At 54.6% G+C, this 21,515-nt stretch overlaps 2 protein-coding genes across 3 annotated transcripts in view; both read left to right on the top strand.

Moving 5' to 3' along the window:
* Window positions 1-20,416, top strand: part of HOXD3 (homeobox D3) — a 28,135-nt gene extending 7,719 nt beyond the window's left edge. Inside the window, exons 2-4 of one of the 2 annotated variants that reach the window (XM_021400206.1) lie at window positions 14,747-14,830; window positions 17,780-18,331; window positions 18,616-20,416. In XM_021400206.1, the coding sequence (XP_021255881.1) occupies window positions 17,839-18,331; window positions 18,616-19,364 (1,242 nt within the window). In that variant the 5' untranslated portion in view covers window positions 14,747-14,830; window positions 17,780-17,838 and the 3' untranslated portion in view covers window positions 19,365-20,416. Of the gene's footprint in view, window positions 1-14,746; window positions 18,332-18,615 lie in introns of both variants that reach the window. The other variant, XM_021400207.1, reaches the window with a different exon arrangement.
* Window positions 2,859-5,290, top strand: HOXD4 (homeobox D4). The gene is made up of 2 exons (XM_021400208.1): window positions 2,859-4,514; window positions 4,811-5,290. The coding sequence occupies exons 1-2, from the start codon at window positions 4,106-4,108 to the stop codon at window positions 5,113-5,115; spliced, it is 714 nt and encodes a 237-aa protein (XP_021255883.1). The 5' UTR covers window positions 2,859-4,105; the 3' UTR covers window positions 5,116-5,290.

Here is a 21,515-nt window from a genome sequence, read left to right as displayed (position 1 = left end):
CACCAGTGAAAGAGGGAGGTCTGACTTTCCATCCCTTTAGAAATTACCTGCTATAAAATCTGGACTATGACTCTAAAAGGTGAACGCTCACACCCAGATCTGGAGGGCATGTGTCCGAGGGATGCCTGGGTGCTGCGCGGTCCCCGCTCGGAAGGGGCTCCCACCCCACCCGCCCACCCGCCCCAGCACCGCGCTGCTCGCGGGATGCTGCCCGCTCCTCTGCCTCCATCCATCATCCGCGTTCTGTAGCAGTTCTCCAGAAATATCACTCGCGTGTGGAATACAGCAGTAACAAACCTTTGTATTGCAACAGGTCCGGCACCATGGAAGGGCACCGGCGGTAAGTGACCTCTTATTTCTCACAGAATTGGAGTGCTTTGAAAACACCGTTTCTCCCTCTCAGAGCGGAGCAATTAGAAGCGCCGTATCCCGGCTGCACGTCGCTGCCACCAACCAACCAAAGCTGTGTCAGCGCGTAAAGGCTTTGGGGACCGCTGCGCGGTGCCACGTCGCGGGCAGCCCTGGCTGAGGCAGAAGGGTTTATTATAGGGCTCGCAGGTGTCTGGCTGCTGCCGAGCGGCTCGGGGTGCTGCCCTCTGCTCCGGGAAGCTCGGGCCGGAGCCGTGCTGCTGCCTCGTTTGGAGCAGCCCGGGCAGGAGGAGAGGTGGCGGTGCCCGGGCTGGGCAGGCGATGCAACGCTGTAGGGCCGGGCGGCAGCGCTGGGGGCGGGGAGGGCACGGGGGGAGGTGGGCACGATGCGGAGGAGGGGGGCGGCTTTCTACAGCTCTGTGCTGGTCTGTGCCGGTCCCGCGTGAAGCAGAGGATGATGGCAGCGCAAGGTGCTGCAGGACTCGCAGCGAGTGGCTACACGCAGCGGTTCTGCTGCTCGGGCTGGCTCTGCCTCGTCCCTCAGACGGAAGGGGAAGGCTGCGGTGTGTGAAGGTTCATTACGTGCGCCTTGCCCTTCCCGCTCGGCAGACTGTGCTCCGATGGGGGAGAGCGCAGGAGCGGAGCTCCGTTTGTTTGCATTTCTCCCCGTTTCCTCCCTTGCTTGCTGCTCGATAAGATCCTTCGCTACTTCTCGGCGGGTTCTCGTTCTCATTTTGCCCTACGTGGCGATATGGGTTTTCGAGCCCTTTAAGTGCGAGATAAACAATTGCCCCGAGCGCTGCGTTTTTAGGTTAGTCCCGTAGGTAATTCCCTGCTTGCTCAGCCTCGTGCCACGGAGGTGCCCTTGGCGTTTTGTTTTAGGGCCGGCCCTCAATGTACGGATTACTCGTTTTCTGCTAACGTACATTTAGCACCATGATTATGAACCAGAATACAAAAAGGCAGATAGATCAAAAGCCCTCTGTATGGGCAGCTGAGCAGGAGGTGAATATATAACGCTTTTGTTCATCAATAATTCTTTGGCTTTGACCTGTCTGAGCAAGTCGTGCAATAAGGTGAAACGCAGGTCACAGCGTCTAACAAATATGAAAATGCGTAGGATGAAGCAGAGAGGGGACTGCAGCTCCCCGGCCCCTCCGCGTCCCCCTCCGGCGGCTGCTCCGCTCCCGGGGCTGCCCCATGGGCGAACTTGGGGGGCTGGGGGGTATGCTCCCTGCTCCTTCGGTCGGTGGTTAATAGAACCCCGGGGGAGAACCCCTCCCCTCGGCAAGAGGAGGAGAAACCAGGAAGAGGCTCTGAAATAGTTGGGTGGAGGCTTAATTAACCCAGGGAAAAAAAAAAAAAAAAAAAAGCCAAGAGAGAATAGGGACACAGGGTGGTTTCGAGGTGCACTTGCTGTGAGGACGGTGCCACCGCAGCCGTAGCAAAGCAGCTGCTTCCAAACGGCATCCCCAGCTCAGGCAGCTGCGAGCTGGAGCCCAGCGAGCAGAGCGGTGCTCATCGCTCGGGTGAACGCGGCAGCCCCAAATCCGCCCTCCGCAGCGCCTGGATGGGTCGCACCCCACCATTATCTGCCCTTACGTTGTCCGTTTAACACAGTAGAAGGAGAAGAGGTTGACCGCGGGACAGCAGCGAGGAGCTGGGTCAGACACAATTCGTGAACTTTTGTACTCTAGTGTGCTGCTGTCGGCAAAGTAAAAATAATGAAACTTGCTGATGTGTTTGCAAATGATTTGGGATGACCTCTCGCCCTGCCCTTCACCATAAACGCTACGCGGGAGAACCTGGGAGGGTGCGCGCTGCTGCTCCCGCGGGATAATAGAGCACATAGAGCAGCAGAATGGCACCAAGGTAAACGTGGCAGCTCCCCGCTTCCCGGACCCGCTCACCCCAGCTCTACCCTCGTCTTTTTCACCCATCGCTGTCTCTGCTGTCGGCTGTTTCACTTCTGTTTCGATTTTTTTTTTCCTCGTGTGGGAAAATTCTAACTAGATAGAACGTCTTCAGATTCGTATCAGGATAAATAGATATACCCTTTATTTCCTGTGCGGTTTTAACTAGTAATGTTCTAAATAGCGAGATTTTACTGGTGATGTCCGTTTTCTGTAGCCAGGACGAAAACGGCGAGCACTAAAGCCATCAGCAGGTCTTGTGAGGATGTGTTAGCCGAATTTCGTCGCTATCAATTGATGCAGAGTCGTAAAGCTCCATTTCGTCAATAATAACAGCCGTGAATCCTTCCCGAAATCCCACCTTCCTGCAAAGCCGTGTTTCTGAGCTCAGTCCCCACCGAATAGTTGGCATTCCTCGGAAGACAGTAAGGAGTAAGGACTGCAGGGAGCTGCTGTAGGGTAGGTGAAAACAGAACGTTATTACGTTGTCTATATATACCCTGTAGAACCGAATTTGTGTGATATTCATATAGTCACAGATTCGATTCTAGGGGAATATATGGTCGATGCAAAAACTTCACCTTTCTGCAGACGGTCAGGGGTTTGGGTACTGACGGAACCAAAAGACGTGTGCGTGTTGAACACGGAGAAATCCCCCAAGTTTTGCCGCCTCTCTCCCTCTAACCAGATTTTAGAATGTCTCTGAGAATTCCCCTGGTCGTTCAGCCCTAACTCCCGCTGGCAGACTGTGGATTTAAACGCGTGATCTCAGGAGATCTAAAAAAATTCTGGGGGAAAAAAAAGAAAAAAAAGAAAAAAAAAGAAAAAAGAAGTCTGCCAATCAGTGAGCGAATCTTTAACAAGAGCCCCATAAATTAGCCCGATGTGCTGGACGCTGCCAGAATTTCCCTGTCGTGTGTCCAAATCTCACCCAAATATTTACGACGGCAGCAAAAGCAGCACTCGACTCACTGGGACGTATTTCCTTGTGCTCCAGGAAGGATGTTGGCGAACGAAGACTGAATTTCTCTCTCTAAACTCGTGGTGTTTGTAACCCAATTAGAAGCCGTCTCAGTGCAATTGGCTGAACTTTAGTGGCCAAAAGCGGACAGTTTCTCGTTATCTGGTTGCTTTTATACGCACACACGCACAGATTTTGTATGTGAGTGTGCGAGCGTGAGTGCGTGCCCACGTGTGCCCACGTATACGTTGAGGTTGCAAAGTGAATGAGAAGTTACTGATTGCCTAATTTTATTCAGTAGAACTAAATTCTGGTAACTTTTGGATGACCTCTGCGAGACAAAGACAGGACAGATCTATTGTACGTCATATTACCCTCTTCTTTGATGTCTTTTCTTTTCCTTGCCTCCTTATCGGTTCCCTCCCTTCACGTCCCGCTCCGACTCCTCGCTCCGCATCTCTCGAGATTTTATTGGGAGCCCCGTATCGGAGCCCGGCGGCCATCCCGCCCGGCGGACGGGGCGAGGGGGGGGGAGGTGAGGGCTCTGCTCAGACAAAGGCTGCCCGCACCTGGGGGCAGGGAGGCGGCCGCGCGCAGGGAATGGCCCCAAAACTCCGGGATCGGCCCCGGAGGGCGAACCCCGCCGCGGAGGGGTCACTCGCCTCCGCGTATATTATTTAGTTAAATTCGTGGAAATTCTGAGGCGCACACAAATCCGGTGATCGGCTCCCCGCCTCCCCATTGGCCGGGCCGGTCACATGCACGCCTAACTTTATTCAGTTGACAGCAAGTAGGAGGGCTCTATGGAAGGAGAAAAAAAGACAACACGAGAAAAATTAGTATTTTCTACCTTCCGAAATTAATGGCCATGAGTTCGTATATGGTGAACTCTAAGTATGTGGATCCCAAATTTCCTCCTTGCGAGGAATATTTGCAGGGCAGCTACCTAGGCGAGCAGGGGGCCGAGTATTACGGGGCCTCGCAGGGCTCCGATTTCCAGCACCAGGGGCTCTACCCACGGTCAAACTACAGCGAGCAGCCCTTTGGCTGCGCCGGTGCCCAGGGCTCCGCCGTGCAGCCGCGGGGTCACGGACAGGAGCAGTCCGCCCCTCCGAGCCACTTCCCCGGCCAAGCCGAGCATTGTCCTCCGCCTCCAATGTCCAACTCCCGAGCCTGCGGCCAGCAGCCAGCCCTCAAAGCCCCCCACGGGTCAGCAGTTAAGCAGCCAGCAGTAGTTTATCCCTGGATGAAGAAAGTCCATGTTAACTCGGGTAAGGATCCTCTTCTTACTTTGCTCTTCTACCCCGCTCCCGGGTGTCCTCAGGGATGCTCGCTCGAGCCCTGGCGAGGCTTTAAGGCGAGGCGGCCAATTACACTCGTCATAAATTTTTATTGCCGAGGAAATAGGCCGTCGGCGTGCGGGGCTCTTCCGCGCAGGAACCGCGGTAGGAGCCCGCCCCGCGGAGCGGCCGCGCCGGGCACCGCCGGAGCGCTCCTGGGGCCGCGTGGGAAGGCGAGGCGGAAAGTCCCCCTTCGGTCTGTAAAGTTCTCCGTGTTTCTTTCCCAGTGAACCCCAATTACAGCGGAGGGGAACCTAAGCGCTCCCGAACAGCTTACACCAGGCAGCAAGTCCTAGAACTGGAAAAAGAATTTCATTTTAACAGGTACCTGACCCGGCGCCGCCGTATCGAGATAGCGCACACTTTGTGTCTCTCTGAGCGCCAGATCAAGATCTGGTTTCAGAACAGAAGAATGAAGTGGAAAAAAGACCACAAACTGCCCAACACTAAGGGCAGGTCTTCCTCCTCTGGTTCTAACCCCCACTTACAGACTGTTCCCAAGGACCATCAGACTGACTTGACAACTTTATAGAAGAGGTGAAATTTTCCATTTCATCCTTCGATTCTGACCAGTACTGTACATAAGTGACACTATCCAAGCAGAACCTGCGTGTAGCAGCCAAGGACTCGAGAAACTGCCATCTTTCCGTAAGGTACTGTGGTACAAAGGAGACTAAATGACGCTACTTTGGACTTTATTTTATTTGCCTCTGCTAGCACAGGGAAAAAAAAAAAAAAAAAAAAAAAAAAAAAAAAAAAGCATCATAAGGGCAGGAGGAATTGGGAAAATATTAAACGAGACCTTCTGTCCATAAAAAGTAATAAATCATTGGAAATTAAACTGTCCTGTGTTTCAGTTTTGGATTTGAAAGTGAAGGTTTGATGCTTTATTCTGGGATTTTTGCTTTTAATTGTCTTTTTATCCCAAGCAGCGAGTGTGATGCTTTTGGGGCACGTTGAGGACAGGAAATTTATGGCATAGTCCTTTATTTGAACACAACGACGCGCGTTTGTGAACTTTTTGTGCTGCTTTACCTTTCTTGGTGTAATGAAAATATTTGCTCATTTCCATAACGGCTCAGAAGATATGCATAGAAATTAAGTGAAAACGGGTTATTTTGTGTCCTGATGGTGTTAGCGTACTTATTTATTTGTTATGTAGAAGAGTGAAGATTAAAAAAAAAAGTCAAACCAAAAATAGGAAAGGGGGGCTGAGATACAGCATCTCTCCTTCCCGGTCTCATGAACCCACGTATAACGTTTACTTGTCTTGAACGTACGCAACTTTCTTGTCCCATTTTATGCATTGCCTTCTTTGTTGTGAGAAGCATCCCTGCTCCGTACCGTGTGCCACTGGGGCTAACGGGCTTGAAATCTTCCCAGAGTCTGCCCTGCTCAGCGCTGTACTTTTAACCAGCAATACGTCATTTAAAAGGCAAAAATAAACCACAAAGAAAACCCAGGAGTGAAAAATCAATGTGATTTCTGGGATTATCTGAGCCAGTCAGAGCTCAAAGCTACATGCGTTATTTCTGTCTGGGTTTAGATTTATTTTCTGCCCAACAGAGGGACGGGCTGTATGAGTTGCTGGTTTGTTTTTGTGCATTGTATTTTGATTTTTGTTTTGTTTTATTTTTCTTTTGGCCTATGTTAAGTTTGCTGGGTAGGCTTGGCTTGGGTTCTTTTTGCAAGGGCGGTGGTTGTTCTTAAGCAGCCCTCGACACATGGCTGAAACGGTTGGAAATCTCAGCAAGTTACATTGAGGGAAGGAGGGGAGGTTTGCACGGGAGCAGAGCTGCTCTTAAATCACGTATTTGCCTATGGCTGCTGCTTGTACCGTGCCAAAGTTGTAGTGCGCTGAGCCTGCGTTTTGAGTCCCAACCCAGCCAAACCTGCCCCTTACACCCTGCTCAGGCGATCTAAGCTCAGCCCTTATCTCCCTACCCTGAGGGCAGCCTGGGAGAGGGACCATCGCATCGAGATTTTAACTAGATGATGCCATTATTAAAGGGAGAAGGGAAAAGAAGGAAAGCTGGGGCAAGTGCTGAAGCTGCACTTCTGTAAAGAGAGCCTTAAACAGCGGTGTAAGTTAAAGTGCTCGTGTCTGGGCTGAGTGCTTCTCACCGATAACTCGCTGCTTTCCGAGCTCATTCGGGAAAACATTGCAAAGACGGGCATGAATAAATTCGAAAATAAAGGGCGAGCTTTTCAAAACGAGGGCATTCGGCAGGATTAACTATGGGCAGCGGTTAATTTCTGCCCTTTTCTCATCCCTAGCAGTCCGCACAGTGTCTTGTAAGACTTGCTCTTTTGTTTTAGAGCCCGGAGAAAACTCTTTGTTCTTCCTCGGGGTTAGCCCAGTTCTCAGACTTGCACATGGCAATACTTGAATATCTCCACGTCGTGATATTAAAGATGGATATTCCCGCATTATTCGCATCATTGTTTCTACGACAAAAAGCACGGAGTTCATACATAGTAAAGACGTCTTTTTTTCTGACGCCTTCACGTTGAGAAGCTGAAAAGGTATTTTACTGAAGTTCGGCTAAATTGCAGGAACAGGTTCACCCAGAGGACAAATTTTCTATTCGATTAGTTGTATTTCAGCCGGGAAGAGTGACCTCTAAACCCTTAACCTTTTGGACCCAAACTGCTCTTCCCTTTCTCTGGCATGGAGAGCAGCTCGCAGCCGCGCTTGGGGAGGGAATTCCTCAGGCAAGTTTTCAAGTTTTGTTCCATCCAATTCCTACGTTTCGCCTCCGGAGCTGACCAAAGCCCTTCCTTCTCTCTTCATGTGAACCTAGGAAAAAGGAGAAAAAAAAGAAAAAAAAAAAGAAAAAGAAAGAAAAAAAAAAGAAAAAAAAAAGAAAAAAAAAATCTCCCTGGCTGCTCCCCTTGAAAATACCCCTCGCGCCCCCCCTCTGCCCGCTCAAAGTCTGTGACAAGTTGGCTCGGAGCGGTGCAAAGGCGGTACTCGGGAGGGAGATGCCAAGTTTGGCCTGTGTGGTGCCATTCCTGAAAATAATGTCCCGGGATAAGCAGACCTCGCTTTGTGCTCCTTATCGTGCGAGATCGCTCCCCAAGTTAAAGGGCCAAATTCTGCTCCCAGCTTTCCTTCCCCCGCCCACTGAAGTCAAACAAGGATGTAGCTGCGAGCAGAATTTGGCTCATTGCCTTTTGAAATGTTAATATCTCCGGGACGAGTGTTGGCTTCAGCAGGCGCGGCTCCCATAGCCCTCTGCACGTCCCTTTGAGCGAGGCCGGGGCACCGCAAGTTTACAGAGTTGGCATTGCGCTGCAAGCCCCGGGAACATGGGAGCTGGGGGCAGAAAGCACCAACGCAAATAAATGGTTTCCAGCTGCCAATGCTCCGAAGGGTCAGGAATGTGGGCAGTAACGACCAGGAGCACCCACTGGCCATCATCTCCCATGGAAAAGGATCCGAGATTTATTTTTTATGATTTTTAACCCTCCGCCAGGGTCATTCTATGCGGAGAGGGAACTGCTTATTTTCATCATGGATGAAACATTGTGTGTCGAAGCCTTTGTTAAGTGCTAGCATTGCCCAGCAATGCTCTCTTCTCTGTTAAAGTGTGATGCTTTTGCAGACTTTACAAATGTTTTGCTGCCATTGATTAAAGCGTTATTTATACTAATTGTCGCCTGTAATTTTGATGTAAGTCCTCCATCTACATTTGAAATAATAAAAGGTGTAGAGAAATAGATTCTGTTTTCTACCTTGTACCAGCAGTCCCTACGAGGCGGGTCCGTGCGAAAAGCCTGTCCCTCCCTTCATTACCATGCTAAGGGGTGAGTGAGTCCGCATAGCATCCTTCCAAATGTCCCTTTGAACAGGTCTGCCGATGGCCCCGCCATCGTGGTGTGACTCCGGGCCAAGCTGGAGCCTATATTTACATTGAGGCTGCAGTTAAAAGCTCCTGCCACCCATTTGCCGCTGCTTTGCATTTAACAAGCCCTCCTAGAACGACCGCCGGGTTTGTGCATGTGTGGTGGGAGCGGGAGCCCCACCTGAAACCACCTGGGTCCCCACACAGATGTGTGGCTCCAGGAAGGAACCCAGTACAGCGCAACGTCAAGCTGAAAATACAGCGCAATGACAAGCTGAAAATACAGCGCAGTGAGCGGCTTTCATTTTCACTCGTTGGCCTGACACAACCGAAAGATCACACGAAAACACAGACTTGGAGAGTTTAAACTGCCCCGCGCACCCGAGGCGAACACCTTTATACTCCAGCCCCGCGTAAGCACCTCAGCCAACACCGCATCGCCTGCGCTGGTGCCAGGAGCTCTGCCAGGGAAAACCCGGCCCCTCGAAGCGCGGTCAGGGCACGGGGCCAAGCGCCGCATCCCGCGCGGAGGGGCGAGCAGCGCTGCGCCCTCGGGGCCGCGGGGGCCGCGCATCCGCAGCACCGCGTTAAGCGCTGAGACCCGTTCAGCGATTGTACTTCTCTCTGCTGTTTAATGGCTCCTCCTGTTAGCCCAATACATCAATACGGCTCTGCGTGCTGTACGGCCGCTAGTCGTTAAGGTGAGAATGGAGAGGCGCGGCGCAGTCCATAGCACACCCCGCGCACTGTACAGTACAGTAAATAGGGACCTCTCCGCGCGGAGCCGCACCGCTACCAACGGCCATGTTGGTCGGCCCTTTCCCCTGATTTCTTCCTTCCCCCCCCCCCCCTTTTTTTTTTTTTTTTTTTTTTTGCAAGCCCGGAGACCAAAATAATCGTGCTAGGAACAGTCATAACAGGCAGAATTTCAAAGTGCGAGGAAGATGATAAGAATAGATTTCTACAAGTCCTGACCACGTGATTCGCGAAATAATTAATTCAGCACGTCCCTTAAGAAACACGGAGTCGTCATTAATCTGCCAAGCAAAGGACTCTATCAGACTTGAAAACTGAAGAGATCCCAAGAATATAATATACAAAGGGCGCAGCCCCTCTCTCCGCACACCTAGCTCTGTGCTAGCTGCCGAAAAAAAACAGCCGCCCGGTATGTAAAGGTTTTTTTGCTTTTATTCCTTCTTATTTCAGCCTTAATGAACTTAGCTGTCAAACGCGTGACAAATAGGGCACGCCGCTTCCTGCTTGCAGCCCGACCGCGGCCGGCAGCCGGAGCGAGTGACCTTTGGTTCCCAGGGAGTGGGGACGCGGGGCGCGGAGCGGCGGAGGAGAGGCTGCCGGTGGGCGCGGAGAGGCGCGGAGCGGCGCGGAGCGGAACAATGCGGCTGTCAGGGCATCTGCCGCCCGCTGCCGGCGCCGCCGAGAGGCCCTCAACTTCTTTTCAAGAGGGGTCGTAAATCGTGCCGCGCCTCGTGTGACAGCGGGGCTACCGCGGGCGCGCAGGGCCGCCCCGCTCCTCCCGCAGCGCCGCTGCTGCCCGGCCGCGCTCGGTGCCGGCCCCGCGGGGAGGGAACCGCGCACCCGACCCCGCAGCGCCTCTCGCCCCCGATCGATAGGGGAAAATTGGGGGAGGGGGTGTTGATATGAAGGCACCCTCCGCGAACTCCGTGAAATACGGACCGCGAGGCTGAGGCTTCTCGCTTAAATCCCGGAGTCAGCTGGAAATGCTTTCTGCAAACAGGATATTCTTTATTGTCCTTGCTGGAGTAATTTCTAAAAAAAAAAAAAAAAACGAGATTGCAGCTTTTTATTGCTTCCGTTTCGGTGGCAGGACAGAGACAAAGTTTCCTATGTTATGAATTATACATTCAAACAATAACACATTAATTCAATTATTCAAAGATGACAAATGTTTATGTGCTTTGGTAGTGACTAAGGAACAGATTATCTACTTCACCGCGAGTCCCACGTTTTTATCAATGAAGTTTTATATTATCCCGTTGGCCCGGGAAGGAAACCCAACTCCTCCAAGAGGCACAGTAAAATGGACCCGAACATAAATCGCGGCCCCTTCGTAAGAGCGTTTATTCCCGCATATAGCTCGGGCTATTTTATCAGTTTGACAATTGCCGGAGTTGTTGTTATAAATCATCATAAGTAATTCCTGAAAGGGTGCGAGGCTGCTGGGGGGCGGGCGGAGACTGTAAATCTTTCTGTTTTATTGCTCTATGAACATATGCTCCGATTGAAGAACTCTTAGATCCTTTACTGGAGACAAATTCGCGCAAAGCCGGAGTCCCACCGGCGCGAAGGATTTACATTTCCTTAGGAGCTTTGCGGTCCCCCTGCGATGCCTTCGTTCTGGTGGCGGTGCCGAGGTGCACCCTTCTCCCCGCCGGCCTCCTTGTGTAGGTTCAGCGGCCCCTTTTGGAGCCTCCGAGCGGCCGCCCCACGGCTGCAGGACTTCCCCGGGGGCGCCGGGCCGAGAGCCCCCGCAGCCCCGCACCGAACCCCGCAGCCCTTCAGCCCCGCACGCACGCCGCGGGGTGCGGGGCTGCGGGGGCACACGAGCCGGGCTCCGCGACGCACGCAGACACCGCAATAGATGGCAGGCGGAAAGGATATAAAGAACCATTACCTCTTACTCGGGGCGAGATTTAAGTGCGTCGTTTTGAAGAAATATAGGATTATAAATCCGAAGCCGTACACAATAATTTACACTGAACTTACGCTTCCATCACCGGACTCCAATCTTTTTATAACTGGTTTGCAAAGTCAGGAAAAGCAATGTAATTTAGATAAATGTTACAATGCACTTACGGTTGGTATTGTAGGGCAATACGTTACTGTCACATCCCCGTGCTTTGGATGGTAATGAAATCATAGCAGATGTTAGATTAGGACTGGTGTATTTATAGCTACAGATAGGTTAGAAAATCAAAGAGAGAACCCAATAAATGTATTTTTTGCCGAGCTGTAATTGTTGGCGAGCTCTGTGGGCACACATGAAGGATATGTATCGGGTTAGCTCCGTGCTCAGCCTGCACAGGGAGCGGGGAGGCAGGCTCAGGGCAGACACACACACGCACAAATGTCATGAGTACTTTTTTTTTTTTTTTTTTTTTTTCCCTCAACGCTTCTGTAGCCTCCAGACAGGGCTACTCTCGGCCGCCCTCGTGTACCCGGGACGGAGAACGAGAAAACAAAAATCCGCGCACTCCATTCCGCCCGGCGCACGGCCGCCGGAGCAGCGCGAGTCGCGGCCAGTCCCAAACCTCTCCTCTCGCTCCGCCGGCAATTTCTGGGCCCTGGGAACACCCCGCAGAATTCACCTTTTCCCCGGCGCTCGGGAGGGCGCGTAAGTGCGGCGCGGAGCGGTGCGGAGAGGCGCGGAGCCCCGGGCCGGGAGCGGGGCGTGGGGGGGCCCGGCTGGGAGCTGCTGCGCCTCGGCCCGGAGAGCTGCTCCGGGCATCACGTGGGAAAACCCGGCTGTATTGGAAGGCAGTGCCCATATTTCTGGTTATAAAGGGCTTTCTCCTGCTCGTCCCCAAAATTCATCAATGGCCGCACGATTTAAAAACAAAACAAAACGAGAGACGGCCAATTGCTGCCGTTGATTCCGGGAGGCTGATGGCTGAAGGGCTGTGTGTTGATTTTTTTTTTTTTTTTAACCCCACCAAATTCCGATTTCCACTCGCTCTCTTTTATTGGTAGCTGAGCCCGTGCTTGTTCTCATTCTATCGGGAATTCTGCTGTGGAAATGTCTGTAAAACCGCAGGATCAGGTTTAGGACAGTGTTTTCTGCAGACAAAGGGGGAAGGATGTATTCTAAGAACTGCGAGCGCAGATCCTGAAAAGTGAGGAGCCCAGGTTATGATAAATTGGCTCACAGGTAAGGAACTGCATGGCAAAACGGGACCTTTACTCACAGGGGCCGCATTATCGTCTTTACTCGGAGACTGCTTGGAATTTGTTTGTAATCTCTGCCCATAACGCGTGGAGTAACCTCCACCTCCTTGGAGGCTTTAAGCTCTATCTTTTTATCATGCTGCTTAAATAAAAGGCGAACTCCTTCCCAAGGGCTGGGAGAAAAGCTTTATCCCTCTCCTATCTCCATTTTTCGGTGGTTTCATGGAAGGAATTGCAAATAACAAAGAAAAGGGGGACAGACAACTTTGCTGGATGCTCCCGTTGCAAAGTAAGATGGAGCACCACAATACTCGTTGCCGTGGCGGGAGGTGATGGGGGGGGGGAGCATGCTGGTTTGTTACGTGCGATCTCAAACAGGCTCGTCGGTTAAAGCAGCCCCTCCGTTGGGTTTCTGAAATCTTCCTACCAGGTGCGTTCCCGTGCCTTTCCCCCCGCATTCGTGTGGCTCAGTGGCTGCTGCCCCTCTCTCCCCCCAGCTGTTTTAGTGCTGCTATTACCGGGCCGCCCGCGCCCCCGGCTTCTGCTGCTGCAGCTCGCGGTGACATTTATCCGCCGGGAAGCTGTCCCGGTGCGTTCGAGCGGTAGGAGCAGCAGGAAAGCACTTGCCTGGGAGCGCCCGGGGGCTGCGGTCGTTCAGAAGCGCTGGGAGCTGCCGCAGCTCCCCACAGCCCGGCTGCCCTCCCCCTAAAGGGCCGGTTTCCCCTGCGGCCTGCGCGGAGCTCCCAGGCTGTGTTTGCGGGGAACCCCGCGCGGAGCCCCGTGTCGTGCTGGGGTAGGGCCGCGGCCGGACAGTGAGGAGAGGGAAGGGTAGAAAGAAGTTGGGTTTTTTTGCTGCCTTTTGTGCGTGTGTGTGCGCGCGCGTGTGTGTGCGCGCGCGTCTTTCTGCTGCGCGTTGCTCTGCTCGATGAGAAGTTAAAGGCAGCGAACATTTTTCTTAGCTGTATGCCTCCGAGCTGCTGGCCTGCCAAGTTAGTCAGCTGAATCCAATTACTGCGAGCAGCATTTCATTTGGCTCGATGGAAGCACTCACTTACAACTTCACCTAAAATTTCAATAATACCGATATTGGGCCCACGCCTGAATAATCGTAAAGATTTCCCCGGTGGAGCTCCGGTAACTCTGCCGCGGCTGTGGGAGCGCAGCGCCCGGTTCCCTTTGTGCTGCAGAAAGTCGGGGCTCTGCGGGGTTGACGGCCTCTGGCCGAGGAACGCGTGTCCGGCGCGGCTTCTGAGGCTGCTTCGGAAAAGGAAGAGAAGTCGATAATTAATTAGGCACAAAATGAAAACTTACCGTGTTCATCACCAGCGGGCTCGCTGTGTGCTCTCTGCGCAGCCCCACTTACGCTCTCCTCGCGCAGGCCGCGAAGTGCTATTTCTAATGAACTCTGCTTAAAAAAATAAAGCACTTAAAGTTGACGTACGCCCACGTGCATATATTATATAAGACGTTCCCGGGACAGGCCCGGGCCAAGAACCTGTGCGAACACCTTGTGCAATCGAGAAGCTCCACTTCCCCAACTCCGGTTTTCCAGCATAAATTAAGGTGATTTGAAGGGGTAATGCCGCATCCTACCGGGTTTGGGCTGGGAGAGGGGAGACGCGGAGGAAAGTTGTAGGGTCTGTTGTGTTGTGAGCTATTGGAGTCGCTTCCGTTGGTTGTTCATTAAGGGGTGAGTTATTGCTATCCGAGCCAAAGGTCATTTCAAAGGCTTATGGCTGCGAGATACCGTCTTTATAATGACCCGGGCTTCTTTGTGGGGGATTTCTGGCACTCTTAAGTTCTTAAAGTCCCGACTCGACACCTTACACAACCAGACGCAAAATGTGCCTTTCAAGCCACAAACGTTTGCATCCTGTTTTCAGCGCTGGGGTTTCTCCGCTTTTCTCTCTCTATCTCGGCCGGTGGATGGGGAGCGAGGAGCAGAGGGAAGGACCCGCAGTAGTTCCGCTCCTGCGGAGCCCCCCTGAGCGGGCGGGCGCCTCTGGGAGCGGTGGGGACCTCGGCTCGGGGCCTCTCTCATCCCGTCCCCGTCCCTGTCCCCGCCCGGTCCCGGTCCCATCCCCGCGCTGCCCGCTCCGGGCTGTCCCCTGCTTCGGGCCGAGCTCCTCGGCTCCCTACTTTCTCGCCGCGGCGGAGGCGGTGGCAGTCCGGGGGTATTTCGCTCTTTTTTTTTTTTTTTGCTCCCCGCCTCTCTCAAAGCGTTATTAATAAATGAAGAGAAGCGTCTGCCCTTTGTCTGGTAAAAGATCTGACGTGGACTTAGAGACACGGTGAGGGGCTGCGGATGAGACGTGCGTTTATTAACAAAGTCCTAAGGAAGAAAGTCCAAAACAAAACAGCTTCCGCTGAGAGTTCTCACTTCTGTTGCAGGTCCGCTCCCAAGGATTATCCAAAGGAACCTGAAGATCCTACACACACAGTTAAAGTCAAAATTCAAGAAAAAACAAAAGTGTGGTGAGTTCTCTAAATTTCCTTTTCCATCGGTCTCCCACTCCCCCACCGCGGCAGCCCCTCGGTAGGAGCGGGGCTGCGGGGAACGGGCGGCCCGTGCCGCAGCTGCCGCTCTGCAGACCAACGCCATGGCAGCGTTGGGCAGGCCCCACCGCAAGCAGCGGGCTGGGAGGGCGAGCCGAGCCCGGCCAAAGAAGCGGGGGGCTCCCGCTCTCGGAGGCCACAGCGCAGCGCCCTGCCCGCAGTCCCAGCAGCAGGTGCCCCGGCCCCGCTCAGCACGGCCCCGGCTCTATCCGGACAGCCCCACGCTGGCCGGGGAGCTCCGGCCCCGCACCTCGTCCCGTCCCGTCCCGTCCTGTCCTGTCCTGTCCGTCCCGCAGCCACCCCCGGGGCCGCCCGGCTCCTGCCCGCGGGCCGGGCCGCTGCCGGCTCAGGCGCGTCCCTTATATACGGGGCTTCCTCCGGGCCGGCGGCCGGGAAATGTGCCGAGTGGGGAATTCTTTTGCCGGGCTCCCTCCTACGCGCAGGCTGCTTTGCACTTCTGAAAGTGTTGGGGCTTGGGAAGTGTTTTCCTTTTCATTCCTGGCCGGAGCGTTTACTGCCACAGCACTCGCGGTCATAAATTTTGCTACAAACCACAATGACAGGTGCATTGATATGCACCCTGAGAGCTCCGGCTGCTTTAATAACCGCTCCGCTGGCCGCTCTCACCGCCTTTTATTTATTCCGTATCATATGAGATATTGATCGTAAGCGGAATTAAGTGCAGGGGAAGTTTTAGTAGAGAACTGCTTAATATGGGAGCGCCGGCACCACGGCTCCGGCCGCGCACACGCGTGGGGTGGGCGCGCGTCCTTTCGCGGGGCTCCGCGGGCGCGCAGCGGGGGTCCGGCAGCCCCGAAGACGCTGGAACAGGCGCTGGGACAAAGAGCCCCATTATGGTGCGCGGCGTCCGGCGGTTGGGCTGAGGTTAACCTCTGTGGGGAGGAGGAAGGGAGATGTGAGGCACAGCCGTGGATACTCCGCGGCTCCCCACCCTCCGAGCCCACCTCCCACGGCTCGGCCTCGCCATTTGGATGTCACTTTTTTTCCTGGAGGCTGTTTCTGGCCGAACCAAGTGTCGGGCCCTCGCTTTGGTGTTGGCTACAAAAACATCACCCTGGGCTCTGCACTCGTGGAAAATCAAAACCTGGAAGGTCTCCCTCTTCCTCCTTCTCTCCCTCTCTCTCTTTTTAAGATCTAAAGATGAGCCACCGAACAGTTGAGCATTGTCCATGTGATTTATGGCCCACAGCCTCCTTTGTAGGTTCAAGCAGAGTTCACAAGCAGTTGGTATTTCAGAAAAGAAATAAGGCTTTTAACAGCTTAACAGCAATATTCTTTCTTAAGATTCTGCCTATCCTTTTGGGAGCTCTATTTTCCGAGGCACATAAAAGCATACACTTCAGGCAGCGCTGCGCTACTGGGAGTCCTCAGTCCTCAGCTCCCGAAAATGCAGACGCTGGAAGGGAGAAACAGGCGACGGAATTATTTTGCACAAAAATACTTCCAAGACGCGTCAAGATCATCACGGTTTATTAGAAGTCATCTGAATCACCACCCCTCGTTTCCTTAGGCATCCTTTCACCAACATTTTCCAGGAGAAGAAAACGGGCTCTTTCCCCATCCCTTCCGGCCCCCCGACAATCCCAGGCTTTGTTCGGGAAGAACGGGGCGGCGGCGGGCCCAGCTGTCCCAGCGGCTGCGGTCTCCCCGTACGGCCGTGGCTCGCGGGGAATTTTAGGAAATACATCGGCGTTACCAATTGCTGCGGGGGAAAGAGCGGTACTGTTGCGGTGGTGTATAAGTATGGGTAGGAGAAATGATAATTATCAGACACTGCACTAATTGTTCCAGCCATTTTTCTCTGGCACGTTAATAGGCTCAAACCCTGTAGAAATACAACAAACTCCTAAGATACACGGAGTTATGGACTTATACAGTCAGCCGAAGTAGGTGTTAATCCTTAAAATCACTGAAAATGTCAGAGAAGAACCCAACCCAACGAGAAAAATACAGCGAAAAATTAAGAACGGGGAATTCTGCCATAACAAAACTGCGGGCGAGTTTCTGTCTTGCAGTAAGAGAGCAGAAGTCCCGCGTTGCAGCCAGGGGAAAGGCATCATCCTGCCCCAAATGCCACAACAGCCCGAGCCGGGGGGGTTCGCTCCGTCCATTTTCAGCCTGAACAGCCCGATCGGGGGGCGGGGGGCGGGGAGCGGAGCGGGGCGAGTTCGCAGGCTGCTAAAAGAGGTCCCCAACGTCTATAGTGAAAACCATCCCCTAAAAATAATCCTCAGCGTCTCAGGTTCTTTCTGCTGAGGACGAATGAAAGGCACGAGAAACGTCGGGTGAAGGATTTTAATTCATCACGGAATTAAAATAGGGGAGCTGACCTGCGACATCCTTTATGGTGCAAAGTGAAGTTAGTGAATGGCGTCGGTTATCCTTTAACTCCGGAGGAATCCGGGGAAGAAGGAGGCCGGGTGTACAAAGGGGACGGGGTTTGTCTGCCTTCGCCCGGCTGCAGCGCGGCTCCATCCATCATGTCAGCCCCGCGCGGCCGTGCGCACGCGTGGCGCCAGGCGGCCGTGGGGTTCCTGCCGGTGCGGGCCCGGGGGTCTCTGGGGACAGCACCCACCCGCGGCCGGTCCCCGAGCGTGGTCTGTCCCCAGAGGTTTCGAGAAAGCGGCATCTAAACCCCATCATGCGTGCCTGCTCCTCCCCAGCGCCATCGTTCTCGGGTGGCTCCTTCCCTGCTGTCCCTTTCTCCTTCCCTGCTGTCCCCTGTTCCTTCCCTGATGCTCCCTACTCCATCCCCAGTGCCCCTTCTCTCTCTCCCGGTGTCCCTCACCGCCCCTCGCTGCCCCGCACTGAAGCTGTCTCTTGTGTCCCCGCTGTCCCCCTCCCCAGGTGGCTCCCGCGGCGGCGAGTGGCCCGGGCCGACGACGTGAGGCGCGGGGCGGCGGTCAATGATCTTTGAGCAGGGGCCGCGGGCCTTGGCGATCGCAGACACCAAGATGCAGAAAACCGCCTACTACGACAACGCGGGGCTCTTCGGGGGCTACACGTACAGCAAAGCCGACGCCTACCCCTACGGCGCGGCCCAGCAGCCCTACGGTGCGGCCGGCCTGGACGGCGAGTACCCCGGCTCCGCCTGCTCCGTGCAAGGCTCCGCGCCCGGCCGCGGCCCGGCTCCCAAGGGCCCCGAGTTGGGCGGCAGCTGCATGCGGACGGCCGGGGGCGGCCCCGGGGGCAGCCAGCCCCCCGGCATCGGCGAGCAGCAGCCCCCGGCGCTGCCGCCGTCCTCCCCGCCCAACCCCTCCAGCGCGCCCCCCCCGAAAAAAGCCAAGGGGGGGCCCAACGCCTCGGGCTCGGCCTCCGCCACCCTCAGCAAGCAGATATTCCCCTGGATGAAGGAGTCCCGGCAGAACTCCAAGCAGAAAAGCACCTGCCCCCCCTCAGGTAGCCCTCGCCCCGTGGCCCGACGTCCTTTCCGCGGCCTTCCCTCGGCTCCCAGCGCCCCCAGCCCGGCTGCAGGGGCAGCCCGGGGGCCTCCCTTCCCGTCTCCTCGACGGGCACGGCCCCGACGGAGCCTTCACGGGCCGAGGGCCCCGAGGGAGGCAGCGGAGGGGAAGCGTGCGGGGGGGCGTCCCCGGTCCCACGCGGAGCGGGAGGGGCGGAGGGCTCCGGGGGACCCCGGGGGCTTTCGTGGGGGGACCAACGGCTCTCCGTGCTTCTTCCCGCAGGAGAGAGCTGCGAGGACAAGAGCCCCCCCGGGCCGGCCTCCAAGCGGGTGCGCACCGCCTACACCAGCGCGCAGCTGGTGGAGCTGGAGAAGGAGTTCCACTTCAACCGCTACCTGTGCCGGCCGCGCCGCGTGGAGATGGCCAATCTGCTGAACCTGACCGAGCGGCAGATCAAGATCTGGTTCCAGAACCGCCGCATGAAGTACAAAAAGGACCAGAAAGCCAAAGGCATCATGCACTCCCCCGCGGGCCAGTCCCCGGAGCGCAGCCCCCCGCTGAGCGGCGCGGCCCACGCCGGCTACTCGGGGCAGCTGCCCGCCGTCGGCGGCCTGGGCTACGACGCGCCGTCGCCCACGCCGTTCGCCAAGGCGCAGCAGAGCATGTACGGGCTGGCCGCCTACACGGCGCCGCTGGGCGGCTGCCTGCCGCAGCAGAAGCGCTACGCGGGCGCGGAGTACGAGCCGCACCCCCTGCAGAGCGGCGGCGGCTTCGGCAACCCCGGCCTGCAGGGCAGCCCCGTCTACGTCGGGGGCAACTTCGTGGACTCGATGCCGGCCTCGGGGCCCGTCTTCAACCTGGGCCACCTGCAGCACCCCTCCTCCGCCAGCGTGGACTACAGCTGCGCCGCGCAGATCCCCGGCGGCCACCACCACGGACCTTGCGACCCCCACCCCACCTACACGGACCTCTCTTCTCACCACGCGTCTCAGGGACGGCTGCAGGAGGCCCCCAAGCTCACGCACCTGTAGCGGCCGGGCCAGCGGCGGCGAGCGGAGCGGGCTCGCCTCTATTACCTCACTCCTCCGACGGGACGGGGCCGACGGGGCGGGTGCGTGCCCCCCGGGGCCGCCCCTTTGCTGCTCCGAGCTGCTCGGAGCACGGCAGTGCAATACGCCGCGACCCGGGGACTGGTAGCTGGTAGCGGCGTGCCCGAGGTAAGTCGTAGAGATCACGTAGAGGTAGCAGCGCGTCGCGCTGAGGTGTGTTAGAGCAGCTGTGAGCGCCCAGCTTATTTCCGAGAAGTTAATTTATGAATTCCTCTGTAACGTAAGGATCGCATCGGACTAAACGATACCTATTTATTACTTGAGAGCGAGACATTTTTGTATCACTGATTATTTATCCTCGTCTTAATGTATTTATGTGGCTATTGGTAGAGTTTCTTCGCCGACACTCGGGAGCCCGACGCAGGGCCGCCCCGCCCGTCAGCACACCCGGCCTGAGCCGTTGGGAGCGTAGTGGTGAGCAGTCGTAACCGTGGCTGGTGTTCGTAGTTTGTGTAAGGATTAATTAAGACAGCGAGTCGTAAGTCATTAATAGGGTGAAACAAACCGCGGCGTCACGCAAGGAGCCGTTACACTTCACGAAGAAAGAAGAAAAGGGAATTATTTCTCGGGTATTTATTTCGCCGGGCCGGCCCCGCGGTGGGTGCAGAGCCGGCCCTGCCCGCGGAGCCTCTCGCCTATTTATTGACCGGGTACTAGCGCACACGTTCTTTCGGTGGGCTATTTACTTTTTCTATTTTTTTTTTTTAATTGCATTCTGGCTATCTGAAATAGGAAAGAAATTAGAAGCTTAGCGGAAAAAAAAAAAGAAAAAAATAAAAAGAAAAAACCACACTCTCTGATAGCGCTAATTTCATTAGGGTCTCCATAGCAATCCGTGCAGCAGCTGCCGCCTCCTTTGTTATTTATACTGTTGTCTTTATACTAACCATAAATCAATTTTGTAGACATCTTTGGAAGCCCGAGCTTTTCCTCTTGTTTTTATCATTAAAAAAAAAAAAAAAATTGAAAGAAAATTGACAATCAGAAACGTGCAGCCAGGTCTGGGGCTCCTGGCCAGAACGGTCCCAGCCGCCTCTGCCACGAGTGGGACAGTGAATGCATGGGAGAATGGGAAAAATATAAGAAAGGAGGGAAAATAAAGGAGAAAAGGGAAAGATGCTCTGAAACCTCGAGTTTCCTTCTCTCTAGTTACATGGCTGTGCTGAACCTCTCACTGGGCTCACAGAGATACTCCTGTTTAAGGCACTGAGGTCTCCTCCCGATGGCACACATCACCCCGAGAAGACTGCCATATCTGCCGCTAGAAGCATCGAGTTAAAGATTAACCAAATCTTTGCATTCCCCTCAAAGCTCTCAGATGCTCACTTTGCAGTTTGCAAACACTGCAGCTCCCTCTGCATCCTCTAAGACAGGACCTGGAATTCCCATTGTGAGAAACGCATTAACTCCTCCAATTCTGGCCAACACAGCCACATTTTCCTTTCTTTCTTCTCTTCCTCCCTTATTTCCCCTCCCCACTCTCCTCCCCACCTTTTGGTGTTGGTGTTTGGCCAGACAGCAACGGTACAAAATGTTACTTGGGGTTTTATTTTGCCCTCTGTGCGATTTGAGCGATGTTGTGCCGCGTTGAGAAGTGTATCTTTTGTTAAATTTCACTTTGACCCAAGCGGATTTGGATATATGTGTTGTAGATCTGTAAACAAACCGGAACAGAATAAACTACTTTGATTGGAGACATATTTTAACCATTCTGAGCCCTAACGTTGTGTTCTATGGAAGTCCTCACACAAACTCTTCTGGAAGGTCCATCCAGGAGTGACTGAAACATACAACAGCGTGGGAAGTAAGGCTGGACGCTACTCATGAGTTACACTTCTGTAATGTCCCATATATATAGAAACGTTTGTATCTCCAAACCCCTCTGTAATCGATGCACCACGACTGGAGAAGTCCATGCAGATCCCTTTGAGTGCTCTCCACCCATGATGTGTCTCACATGCTGCACAAGGCCTGGGCAGCTCCCTTCCTTGGGGGGACAGCCCGGTGCAGCCCAACACACTGCTCCCAGGTGCTTCTCATCTTCCTGCTCGGGGCTGTTTGCCGAGCAGCGTC

Source organism: Numida meleagris, chromosome 5 (assembly GCF_002078875.1).
Source record: "Numida meleagris isolate 19003 breed g44 Domestic line chromosome 5, NumMel1.0, whole genome shotgun sequence".
Lineage (NCBI taxonomy): Eukaryota > Metazoa > Chordata > Aves > Galliformes > Numididae > Numida > Numida meleagris.
This window is presented reverse-complemented; position numbering and strand designations above follow the sequence as displayed.

Bases quoted from the DNA above. Each gene is read 5' to 3' on its own strand.
- HOXD4 (XM_021400208.1), top strand. From the start codon at position 4,106: ATGGCCATGAGTTCGTATATGGTGAACTCTAAGTATGTGGATCCCAAA. The intron at 4,515-4,810 runs GTAAGGATCCTC...TTTCTTTCCCAG, and splicing joins GAAAGTCCATGTTAACTCGG to TGAACCCCAATTACAGCGGA.